This window comes from Polyodon spathula, chromosome 3, assembly GCF_017654505.1.
Source record: "Polyodon spathula isolate WHYD16114869_AA chromosome 3, ASM1765450v1, whole genome shotgun sequence".
Classification (NCBI taxonomy): domain Eukaryota; kingdom Metazoa; phylum Chordata; class Actinopteri; order Acipenseriformes; family Polyodontidae; genus Polyodon; species Polyodon spathula.
Window position 1 is genome coordinate 52,062,795 of NC_054536.1, and position 14,031 is coordinate 52,076,825.

General features: G+C 36.8%; 1 protein-coding gene across 2 annotated transcripts in view; it reads right to left on the reverse strand.

Moving 5' to 3' along the window:
• The window catches only part of LOC121313163 (disks large-associated protein 1-like), a 280,148-nt gene that overhangs the window by 52,211 nt on the left and 213,906 nt on the right, over positions 1-14,031 (reverse strand). For both annotated transcript variants that reach the window (XM_041245404.1, XM_041245403.1), the window contains exons 6-7: positions 12,907-13,084; positions 11,399-11,639 (exon numbers count right to left, since the gene is read on the reverse strand). In XM_041245404.1, the coding sequence (XP_041101338.1) occupies positions 11,399-11,639; positions 12,907-13,084 (419 nt within the window). The remainder of the gene's footprint in view (positions 1-11,398; positions 11,640-12,906; positions 13,085-14,031) is intronic.

A 14,031-nucleotide genomic window follows, 5' to 3' on the forward strand; every position in this document is an offset into this window, starting at 1 on the left:
ACAACTTCCAAGTGAAAAAAATATTCTAGGAATTTGTAGAAAATTAATTAAAAATAAAAACTGAAATAGCTTGGATGAATAAGTATCCATCCCCCTTGTAATAGCAATCCTAAATTAGCTCAGGTTTTACCAATCACCTTCAAAATCACACACCAAGTTAAGTGGCCTCCACATGTGTTAAACTGTAGTGATTCACATGATTTCAGGATAAATTCAGCAGTTCCTGTAGGTTCCCTCTGCTGGGTAGTGCATTTCAAAGCAAAGACTCAACCATGAGCACCAAGGCATTTTCAAAAGAACTCTGGGGCAGTTGTTGAAAGGCAGATCAGGGGATGGGTATAAAAACATAGCAAAGGCCTTGAATATCCCTTGGAGCATGGTCAAGATGGTTATTAAGAGATGGAAGGTGTATGGCACCACCAAGACCCTGCCTAGATCAGGCCATCCCTCCAAACTGGATGACCGAGTAAGAAGGAGACTAATCAGAGAGGCTACAAAGAGGCCAATGGCATCTTTGCAAGAGCTACAGGCTTTTATAGCCAAGATTGGTCAAAGTGTGCATGTGAGAACAATATCCCAAGCACTCCACAAATCTGGCCTGTATGGTAGGGTGGCAAAAAAAACACTCAGGAGATTCTGTAGCCATGTGGCAAAACGTTTTATGGTCTGACAAAACTAAAATGGAACTTTTTGGCCTAAGTACAAAGCGTTATGTTTGGTGCAAACCCAACACAGCGCATCATCCAAAGAACACCGTCCCTACTGTGAAGCATGGTGGTGGCAGGATCATGTTATGGGGATGTTTCTCATTGGCAGGGACTGGGGCACTTGTCAGTATAGAAGGGAAAATGAATGGAGCAAAGTAGAGAGAAGTCCTTGAGGAAAACCTGCTTCCCTCTGCAAGAAAGCTGAAACTGGGATGGAATTTCACCTTTCGGCATGACAACGATCTAAAGCACACAACCAAAGCTACACCTGAGTGGCTAAGGAACAAAAAGGTAAGTGGCCCAGTCAGAGCCCTGATCTAAATCCAATCGAAAATTTGTGGCATGACTTAAAGATTGCTGTCTATTAGCGCTCCCCAAGAAACTTGACAGCGCTTGAACAATTTTGTAAAGCAGAATGGTCAAATATTGCCAAATATAGGTGTGTAAAGTTGGTAGAGACCTATCCCAACAGACTCACAGCTGTCATTGCTGCCAAAGACGCTTCCACCAGGTATTAACTCAGGGGGGTGGAGACATATACAATTATGATCTTTCAGTTTTGTATTTTTAACAAACTGGGAGCTTCCACAGCACAGGGGTGGAATACTTATGCAACAAGATATTTCAGTTTTTTATTTTTCTTAAAAATATTTCCCAACATAAACCCAATGTAACCTTACAGTAATTGATTCTGAGTTTCAGTGTTTAAAAATAAAATATCAAACAGAACGAAATTTCAATGTGCCATTTGCAATTCGGTAATATGAGAGAATTGATCAGGGGTCTGAATACTTTTGCAAGGCACTGTATGTGTATATATATATATATATATATATATATATATATATATATATATATATATATATATATATATATTTTGAAGGGGAGATGGTCAAATTCCATCTTAATACAGTGATGGACGCAAATCCACATCTTCGGGAGTTGATCAGAAACAGGTTTATATCAGTGTGGTTTATAAGCCATTTTACTAAAGCCTTTTACTTTTACACAGACAAAACAAAACTGTAAACCATAACTGAGGTTTCAAAAGTATGGTTTATGTTTAAAGTTGAAATCATCAAATAAAAAGAAAACATTGGCAGACGTACAGTGTGGATGAATCCTCTCACTACGTTGCTTTTACAGCACTAGGGTTTGTAGAAAGTGTAAACAGGGCCGCTAACTTATGCTAAATAAAGGGTGCGCCAAATAACTTAAGCCCCTTTAACACTGGCATGATCTACCCGGGTCAGAACCTACCCAGGTCACGACCCGGTGTCATGCGGGTCGGGTTCGCATTTCACACTGCTTTTGATAAAGCAGGGTTGACCTGGGTGACTGATGCAAGTGCACAATGCGCGTGAAAGAGGCTTAAGCCACTCAGAGCAGCTTATGACAGACCCACATTAATGGTATGCTCCATTCCATTCCTCCTGAGAAGGTGCTACTGAGCACATTTAATCTGTGATCTGAGTGAGCAGAAAATAAATCACTCTGTGGCTTAGTTAATTGCCCTCCATAGTAAAATAATTACATAGGCAATTTGCCCACAGTGGAAAATCGAGAAGTTTCATCACAGTCAGATAAGTAGTTTCCAGGTGAATGAAAAACTGTAAAGTGTGACATTGCTGCGTACAAGCAAACACCTCCACTATATCCCTGCTGTCTGGGAGTTTATAAAAATTAAATACTTCCTCAGAACCCCAAAATCAACTCCTGTCTCACTAAGTTTGCAGCCATTTGTGCCTAAACACACAGAAACCCAAACAGACTGTGACACACAGACACAGTGGCGCGGGAACGATTTTTTCTAGTGGGGGTGCTGAAAGCATTGAACAAAACTGTAACTCCTGGATATGATGGAAGCAGGTGCACAGCACTTAATCCAGGGGGTGCTGCTGCACCCCCAGCACCCCTAGTTTCAGTGTACCTGCATAAACACCTACAGAACCAACAATATGTAGGTGATTCTGAGATGTAAGCATTTAGGCCAAGCACAACTGAGGGTTATACCAGTCCTGATTACACATGCCTAAGGATATATTTAGTCAGTTTAATCAGATATGAACATATGGACCCAAAATTCAATACTCGATTTCAGTTTACAAGGGAAAAATAAGTTACTACAGCACCTGAGGCTGAGACAAATGAAGTTGACATCTAAACGAAGAGATTCAGTTTCCTCTAAAATATAGATTTCTGCTTTTGGTACAGATTCAGTTTCACTATCACAATTTTTAAAAAGAATACAGTGTGGCAGCTGCTCTGCACAAAACCAAATCAGAGTGACCCTACAGAAAACACATGATGTGCTGTTTGGATTTAGACAAGCTGTTAGCAGAGCAACACAAAGGGCACTGCAATGAAACAAAGCATAACAGAACTTAATCTGAATTAACAGATGTCAAAAAAGATTTAACTTTAGCTCCCATTTGATGTCAAATACGGTACTGACCAGAAATGTATTGTTTTTGCGCAAAATAAACCACAGCTCTGTTGAAAGCAGTGGTGCTTACATTACTGAATAAAGAATATTTATACTGTATTATATGACAAGTGGAATCTTCCTGCCATTAACATTCATTGGCATTCCAAATACTGTGGTAACATGACGCAGGTCAGTTTGGGTAAACAACACCAAAGAGGTTCCGTATGACCGATTGTGACATACAGACAGACGGATGTATACAAAGGGACACCTGCATATATTCACACAATCTGAAACTTTCACAGTCATCCGAAGTGTTGTAGGGAACACACTAGTGGGATGGGTATTGTTTGTCTCCACAAGTAAGCAATTCTGCAAAGAATAATTTTTAAAATCCAGATCTCAATATTTAACCAGCTTCTAAAATCGTCCTTTTCATTTAAACAAATATGACTATTTGGTAATGTAAGCACTGCATGTTTATGCAGCACTGATGTTACACATATTTACACTCTGCAGTGGGTCAGAAACAATATAGTATACAGACTATTCATGCCATCTTGTGGCAAAAGGGAGAACTGAGTTCAAATTAAGCTTGAATCTTCAGCAGTCTTCAAATCATTTGAGGGGCATAATGGAATACTGGTGGGCTTGTAATTCTGTGTGTTTATTTTGAAGCATAAACTAAAGCTATCTCGAGGGCCCCAAATGAAAGAAGGGAAAGCCACACAGGATATAATCAGGAGCGTCATTTCAGAAAAATGCTTGGGGGGGGGGCAAAGTTGTGTTGAACATTCTCTGTTTCAAACAGCTTCATGAATGAGGAAAAACAGGCAGTAATTGGGCCTATTTACAACAAGATTGTGTGCTGTGCTTTGTCAATGTCGTTCTTATTCCCCAAAGAAAACCAGAATTTAAAGAAATACAAGAATCTAAAATCAAAATAGGGTCAAAATAAATTGAAATCCGAAAACTCACAGCACAGCCACTTGAGCCTAAATCTATACAAGCTACAAGCTTGATAGCTGACATTTGGTGAGTGCTTGCATTTGATAATATAATTTTGAACACTTATTTGAGGGTTTAGCACCCTGTGAATATAGAACATTGCTGCTTTTTTCAGTGTGCTCCATTTCTTGACTATATTATATCCTGCAATAATAATTAATGTGTGTTAAGGTCATTTATTTGTGTTACTGATCTAAATGTATGCCTAATAGATAGCATTGTATACAAAAAATGGCTGAAAGGAATACATATTTTTGATTATTATTTTAGTATCATTTTTGAAAGTAATGTCACTGTAATGTGGAAGAAACAGTCTCTCAAAGAAATTGGAAAAAGATCAACTGAAACATGTAGAAATCCCTCAAAACACTGACATTTTAAATAATTTTATTATAAATTCACCCCCAAGTCCTGCCTATGCATTGAACTGTTTTAAAAAATATTTTGTTTGGTCTATAAGGCTACTGTACTTAAAAAAAAAAAAAAAAAAAAAAAAAAAAAACAGTGGGGATACCGGTAATGAACTGAGTCTCTGCTGAACAGTTTAAAGGATTATAATTGTAAGTAAACACCATGTAGAAAATGTGATTTTCTGGACCTATATCTTACCATGATTGTTTTTATTAAAGGTCACCTTCTCCAGAGGAGTGAATTTAAATCAGTTTTATTTTTAAAGCTAATTATTATCAAGGCATCACAGAAATAAATGAATGGTTGTTTTCTAAACAGCACCATGAAACTACGTCTACGAAGGAGCAGACAGATTAAAATTGACAATAAATCAAATTTGAAAAAGGGCAAGGAAGGATAGAGTCCAGTTGTCTGTTACAAAAATATAATCCAAATATATATTTAGTCGGATAAGTATATAGCTTGTATTAAATAAATAGGATTGAATCTTATTTTTTGAGATTTATCATGCGACAACTAGGGAATTAACCAATCAGGGAACAGCTTCAATGTACATGGTCTAGCAAGGTGAAGCAGTATCCAAAATGATTTGGATTTCAATTGCTGTTGAAAAAATACCCAGAGCTTTGTGCAAAGGTAATCACAGTTATAAAGATACAGGTTTGAAAGACAATAGGTGGGAGCCCATTTCGAAGGAACTGGATGAGCCTGGTATGTATGATTTATTGCCATATATATGTTACAACTGCTTGGTATTAAACTGGAAATAGGTGTTCATTTCAAGGAAATATATTCTTGTAAGAGCTTGCAATAGGTAACACAGGTCCTTTTTTAAAGACAGCCTCGACGTTCCTCTTATACAGCACACTTGAAGATTCATATTTAAAAAAAAAAAAAAAAAAAGTAACACAACATATAAATTAAATATAAAATGGACACTGTGTCATTCCAAATAACACCAAACACAACTATAGACTATACAAGTGTAAATGACCAAAGTTAAGTTTTATTGTATTTTAATTATTTAAAGAGACAGTAACCAATTACATAATAAAACCTGTCATCCTGCCCCAGGCATACTGGCATTCTGTCTTGACCAAATTAATGTGATACCCTCTGCAGTCCAGATCCTATTGTGGCATGATATTTAAGACTTGTTTGACTAAAGCTAATGGAAATCTGACAGTGCAGTCTCGCATCAAGTCACATGATTTTTCTTTTATAAGTTTATAACCATAAATCGTAAATATGTGCATGTTCTTTCCCCCATAGCTATGGTACATGTGCAGTGATATACATAATTACGTATTTGCGGTTTCAGCCCCTTCTATTATTTCAGTAAAAGCTGGTCTGATTCATAGAAATTGTAACATCAGTTCTTTCCCATTTTGCGTTGCCTTAAATTTCAACACATATTTAATTTGATGCTGTGGAAGAGAAACTGTAAACTTGAAAGCTGCACAATTTTTGTAGCTTCTCATAATCCACATCTGCCTTAGCTTTACATTGAAGCTACCCCCAGGTTTTTTAATACTTAATTGAAGACCTGGCTCTAGAACAGGTAGGTCTCACCATCATAAAACAGATCTACTATTATAATCAATGTGCAGTTATGTGCGCCAGTAGTGCCCCACCTTAAACACCCCAGCAAGAGCTGAGCCCCCACACTGCCTTTCAGCACTTCCACTTAATTACATTTACTGACACTATGTTTTTACTTATGTAAATGTAATAATGTTGTCATAGCAATTGTAAACTGTTACAAGTACTTATTACTGTCATGTTTGTGTAATGCGTTAAGTGTATTATGCTTTTGTTGATAGTGCAAATACTGGTAAGCCCATGTAGAAAAGTCACAATCTCCATTATAATTACACCCTGAAGAAACAATCCTTTCAAAACAATCAGATACATTTTACTAAGGTTTACTCAGTGGAACGGTGAGAGAATACACAGAGAGATGGCTTAGGGAGCACAAATGCATTTGAACAGGAGACCATCATAAAATATTGAGAATGCTAAAAATGATTTCATCTTTTTTCTCTCAGTACAGGGATGCGAATGCTCTCGGGGTCCAGATCATATGTCACTTCATTAGCTACAGGCAGTGGGTATGACAGCGCAAAAATAAAAGCATTTGCCTGGGAATGTAAAGTCTAATATGCAAATTTCATGACAGACACATTCTGTTTGGGTACCATCTTCAGAAACTAGAACTGCAAAGAACAAGAACTGAATACAGCGACTCCCATGCTGTTTACAAAATCACAAAGAAGTAGAAGCTTCAGAACTAATGTCCTTTGGCCTCTGGGATTTCAACTTCGGTCTAATTGCTTATTATGTACTGTACTTCAATGACAGCTAATAATGAGTGGATGCTGTGTAAACATTGTGCTGGTATTATAAGCAGTGAATTGTTTAGTTTTTCTATTATGACCTACTCCAATAAAATCGGCCTGTCAGGACCTCATTCAAATCACATGGCAACATATTCATATCCAAAATACAGTTGGTTTCTTGGGACTCCAGAGCTTAATAACGAATATGTTAGATACAGTTTTAGGGGGCCAGTGTATTCACACAGTACAGTCAACAGTCAGTAGTCAGACAAACACTGTAGTTAGGGTGCATTCAACTAATGTTTGCGAGACATATTGACGAATAAACATATTGTAGGTTTCAAACGTTCTTAGTATTCCAAAAATTCCATGAATACAATACTTAGATTTTGTACGTACAGTAACCAGTGATGGTGTGTACTGTCGGCAACTCAAATATTGTTTTCATAATTGGGAGAAACAAAAGTTTCAACAATATAGAATATTACAACATTAATGACAGTGTACAGTATCTGGTTTTACACACTTCAAAATATACATTATAATTCTTACAGACATATTTGTTTCAGTATGGAGATAAATTATTCACAAAGGCTACCTGTGAATAATCATCCAGCTCCAATTTCTTGTGAATCACTAGTTCATGGCAGACTAACAAAATATCTCACCTTGGATTCACTGCACCAAGCGATTAATCCATGCAAAATCTAGCATAGACTAACTGTCAGTAGGAATATAAACACAGGAATTAATTTAACCAAAGCAAAACAACACCTGAATAGATTACGTTTTACTGTGTTATCACCAGATTATTTGTACTGCACTTTTATCTGCTTGATCTGTTCTCTTTAAATTTGCAGAGAAAATCGAATTGTATTTCAGGCAATTCAATGCTTCTTGACTTGGGCCTGTTGATTTAACCTAATGCAGCGATACACAAATAAATTGATCAAATCAGGCAATATTAATTGTGCAATTCTCAGTACAATATGAAATGTTTAATTAAATCCTGACTGTTACAGAATGTTATACACATAAACAGGAAATAAATGTAAATCATAACTGTCTTCCTAATCCCTAAACTATGTCCACAAATAAATGCATTACTTACATAATGAATGAATAAATAAATAACGAATTAACCAAATAAATAACACCAAATAGTTATGACCATGGCCTCTGGGGTGTGGGACTTGGTCCGAGGACTTAGGTAATTTATACAGGTAACCTGCCATTTCTCATAATGCAAACTGATTACTAATTTTACTAAAAAAAAAAAAGCAGTTTTCCTATCGTTAAAGTATGAGGCGTCGATTAGATTTCATTTACCAGTTTTGTTTCCAACTGTTTGGCAGGTTACTACAAATGCACAAACTTTGCTCACTGTTGCTAATCAGTACACAGTATTTAGAAAAAACAGTGATTGGCATAAGCAATTAACTTAAATCTTGAATTTGTGGCAAAAAATATATATGCTACTATATTAATGCATACATATTTATATTCTTGCTCTGGAGATGCCACACTGAACTCCCGGATGCCTGTGGTATAAAGTGTCACAGTTATTTTTATTGTTTATTTTTTGATAGTGTTCACTGAAACCAAAATTATTAATTTTGTGTGTTAAAAATAATCTCTATTCAAGCAAATGGAGTGCAACATGTGTACAATACAGATGATTTTGAGACCAAAGGGACTACATCTGGATTTAGTAAGTATTTTGTTTAATCTCTCTTCATATAAATGATAATCATGGAACAATTAAACTTGAATAAAAAAAAAAAAAAAAACAAACACGTCCTCACGTTAACCTTCGGAAGGATGTCAATATTGATAAGGTATTTTGAAAAATGATTCTGTGTGGTAATTCTGATATGACAAGGGGTGTGCTCAGAGATCCCTGACATTTAAGCATAGTCATAAGCATAGTTCAGTAAAGTTTAATAGTAAAGTTAAATGAAGGATTATTACACAAAAAGTAATATACTGAATATACAGTGCCGACTCACTTTTGGTTCAGCTTTAGCTCACGGACGGATACCCTGACATTCTTCTCTAGAATTTTCTGATACAATGCAGAATTCATGGTTATGTCAATGACGGCAAGCCGTCCAGGTCCTGAGGCAGCAAAGCAGCCCCACATCATCACACTCACACCACCATGCTTGACAGTAGGGATGAGGTTCTTCTGTTTGAACGCAGTGTTTGGTTTTCGCCAAACATAACGTTTCTCATTGAGGCCAAAAAGTTCTACCTTTGACTCGTCCATAACCCTTTCTAGACTGATGAGCAACACTAACTGTTTTTCTGATGTCCACAGTGATTTCTTTTGATCGTGGCATCATGTGTTTCTACACATCTGTATGGTGAAGACCAAACTCACAAAGTTTTTGATCTTTATATAGGGTGGCTCAACTCACCCCTGAAGATCTACCTAATTATTTAAACACCTGATTCTAATTAATTGAACTGATTAAACCAGGGGTTCACATACTTTTTCACATACCATGAATCATAATTACTCATTGTTTGTCTAATTCATACATTATTGTGTTTCAAAAGACATGGAATTGGTTAATATAAACCCTATTAGATATTTAAGAAAAGACTGGTTTGGATTCAAGAAGGCTATCATGGTAAAACTGTGGAATTTCCATAATTATCATTGGGGTTCACAACCTTTTTCTCGGCACTGTATAGGTTCAAAATACTGTAGCATGCACAGGGGCAGGCAGTAGCAGGGCTGGTAGGTGACATAATTGCACAAAGACATAAGCCCGATATACGCTATTTGCAAGGGATCCGGGTCTTTTGTACAGCGGTATGGGTGCTAAGCTTTAGTGCCAGGGTTCGCACCCGCCCTTCGCCTGCATGTGGATTTCGTCACCCTGAGTGATTCACTGCCTGCGTTAACCTATTTCACTACAATGCGTTTGAAAATGGAACTTATTATTATTATTAATAATAATAATAATAATAATAATAATAATAATAATAATAATAATAATAATGAACAAAGATGCTAGCAGAGTATATTCTGTACAAGATACAAGCCTTACCTCAGTTTTGACCAGAAATGGAATGTCCTTTTTGGAAAACCGCTCTTTCACAATTTACAGTTTATAATTATATGAAGTTGATGTTGAAGTTAATAAAACTGCATGGTGGACTATGGTCTTGTCTTTTAAAATTGACTTTGACTGGGCTTGATCTTAAAGGCTCCCGGCTTTGACCTAAAAGGCTTCTGGCCATGGTCTTGGCTTGGCCATGTGGCTCTTGGTCCCGGCCTTGAATCATAGACTGGGCATTGTTACTGTACTGGTAATATACTACTTCTCATAGAAAAGAGCATTTTTCATTCCATATTTCAATGAACTAGTCATAGCATAATAAATATACTTAAACCCACTTCTGACACAGAATCCTCAGTATACAATGCAACAAGAAAAACATAGCCTTTGAGTCACAAAATCCCATTAATCAGATGTATATATTCTTTCCTGAACCAGTCAAGTACAGTAAACAAGCTTGACTGTACACTGCTATGCAAATCAAATACATGACAGTCTCAGTTTAAATTGTCTTAACCAAATAACCATTGCTTCATTGGAGGGATACTATAAGCTAATCAAATAACCTCTTCAAAGAATGTATGTTGGCATTAGAAAAGTTTGAATACTACAGTTTGGATTAAATTGTTTGATGCTAACCGGAACCAAATAGTGGGGAACAACTTTAGCATCAGTAGATCAACCTTGCAGTTTCAGACATAAAAACTATTGTGAACCACTGGAAATAAAGACCTATGTAAAGCTGAATGCTAGATAATACTCAAAATAAGACAGCCACAGCCAGCACTCACATATTGTACTTTTAACCAAGCTAGTATTTTGCATTCATTGTATCTGTGAAAATAAAATCTATAAAAAGACAAAGTAACTGAAAAATCATGGAACAAGGACATAATGAAAAACTGTTGATATACAAATCAACAAGATAATAACAATCCGCAGTGAAGATTCAATTTAAAAGAAAAAAAAAAAAAACAAGGCCTAATAAATGAACCTCAATCATAAGCAATTGGGTAACCTGACAAAATGGATTAGAATACTATGAAAGTGAAGAACCAACAACCCACCACACAATTAAATAAAGATTTTACCCATAAAGTAAATTAATGCAATGATAAGATTGATTTTATCAACAAGTATCGACAAAGAAAATGCCACATTCACTAGCACTTGGTATGTACTGCACAGATCAATCCCTTTCAATAAATAAGAGGAAATGTCACCTACAGAATCATATCACACTGGATTTTACCATATCTCACTGGTCTTTACAATGTTTAGCTATGCTGTACCATGCTTTCACTATACTTCATTACAATTTGCTATGCAAAGGTTGTGCATTGGTGCATTGGTAAATGCAGAAGTGACACCCTTGCTTGTGTTTCAGTGAGACTCCAAGGACAGAAGCAGGAAAGCTCTCAGTGACTCACTCACCAGTGCTGCTCTGAATGGTCCTCACTGTCGTGGTTGTGCGCGGTGGAGAGGCGGTCCGGAGTGACAGACACTCGTCATCCTGAGAGCAGCCCTTCTCGATGGCCCTCACATAGCTGTGGCTCCTCATGCGAAAGCAGCCCGGCATTGGAAGATCCAAAGCATCCACCGCCTGAGACTCCATCTCGCTGAACACGGATTCGCAGACTGACTCGAACTGGCCGTTCACCTCCACCTCACTCACCTGGGGATGGTGAAGAGAGGAGCAGACATGAAAGCACAAGAAATCCAAAAATATAACACCATGTTATGGGGGGTTAAACTGAGCGTTGCTTCTTAAAGAAATGTTCACATTTCCTAAAACATAACCTCTGCTATGTATTTCTTTGACGTTAGATCTCTTGCGATTTGCTTGCGGTTTCTGAGATCTAATGGCTAAGGTTTAACTCCAGGCCTTATGTTACTGACATCATTCTTCCCCTGAAGTTAAGTCTAGCCACGAAAAAAAGTACTGGTGAGCAACCTACTGCAACTCTCTTACAAGGTTTAACATTCAGCTGCTCAGAATACCAGTGGAAGGATACAGCCCAACAAAAAATTTATTTTTGAAACACAAATTAACAATTTCCTTAATTTTTAAGTATCTGTATATACAGCAATAGCCAAATGTTTTGCATGACCTATAGCTTTAAGATTGAGACAAAATAATAAAAAAAACTACATTAACATAATTTAGATCTTTTATTTAACATCATGTAATCAAATAAACTACAAAATGACATTGCAAAAGTCTACTGGAAGTCATAATAGTAGTGCAGTGTTTCATGTTAGATTTTGAAATGTCCCATTCTTCCATTTTTGTCAGTATATGAAAAATTACAAAACAGTATGCAATTCAATATGTTAGGTGTAACATTATTCAGCAGGTTTCATTCGACTTTACGAAGCGAAATGAGTTAATTCTTTAGGGTGATGCAAAACCTTTTGCCATAGCTGTGTAGTTTGCAATAATATGCACTGAAATACTTACGGTTGTGAATATCTCCAAAAAATAGCCATTGGAGGATTTATTTGCATTTCGGTACATTTATATTGTGTGTGAAGATATTTCATTAGGGTATTTCTCTTAAGCACTTATTTTAATGCCGGTACTAGGTACCAGGACTTATTTGTTCTGCTTTTCGTTCAACACACATGCATTCCATCCACTCTTACTCAGTTCCACTGGAATGCAGCCTCGTCACAGCATATGGGTACTTGCACTATTTTCATGAGAATTTCACCTCTACTCTTAAGCATACATGCCCTCTTCACAAATGGAAGTTGGCAGCTTTCTTTTCAGCTAATTAGTCTTTTGAAATAGACTTCAGTCATGAAGCCTGAGTCACGATGGCTGAAAACAGTAAACTTAATTAGCTTTTTTTTTTTCATTTATTTTGCACAGTCTCCTTGCATAACAGGTAGTTGAGAATGCCTTCTACATCTTAATGCTAAACATCCTGGCGACCCACCTGACTGATGGTGCTCATGGCTCTCATGTAGCTCTCATTTCGTGATCTGAATTTAGGAGAGGTGAGCAGCCCTGCAGGGTCCAGTCTGTCCAAACTCCTATTGATTGAAACTTCACTCACTGCCCTCAGGTAGCTGTGACTCCGGATCTGGAGTTTTGGAGAATGCGCAGTTGATATCCTTGTTAAAAGAAGAGAGATTGCAGATGAGCCTTAGGTAGTAAGCATTAAAGACATACAGCACATTTGGGGAAAGCACTCTAACGAAGCAGACAAACTAGCTAAAAAGCTTTCCATAAAAGTGAAAAGACACTGCAGTTCTTGACATTAGAGCCTCAGAATCTAGTTTATGTACTGCATATGGATTGAAATGTTAAACACAATGGACCACAATAAAGCAGCAAGTCCCACTCTCTTTCTCACACTTAGTTTGCTTGTCTGTCGCTTCAAACTGAATTTCCGACTGCCGTTTAGTCAGGCTATTTATCATTTAAAAACTGCTAATTAAAATGATCCACGAGTGGGAATGTTACCTTTTTATTTATTTTTTGTAAAAAATACCGCATTCATTACATGGTGCTTTATGCATAAATTTCCATTCATTTACGGAAAGTTACATGTGCATTATAGAGGGAGTTATTTTGTATTTTAGTCAGATGTGTATCGTTATGTGTCCCGTGGCGCCCCCCACCCCCTCCCCCGTTTATAATGTTCTTATATATATATATATATATATATATATATATATATATATATATATATATATATATATATATATATATATATATATATATATATATATATACACACACACACACACACACACACACATACACACAGAGCGAGTACAGTAGGTAGGGTTCAGTGGTTACATTGTCACTGGATTTGAATATAATGAGGAAGGCTGTTCGTCTCAACTCTTAGGATGCTTCAGGCAGGCCCAAAAACAGGTCTTGAGAAAAATAATAATACAGTCGCCACTACTTACAACATACAGGGTTATTCTGGGCACTTGTTTATATCGGCCAAATAGCATATGCAGTGTCGAGTTTATTTACAGTTTGCAAAAACAGCACTGACTGCAACAGCACGCAAGCATGGCTAGAAAGAGAAAAGCTATGAGCATCA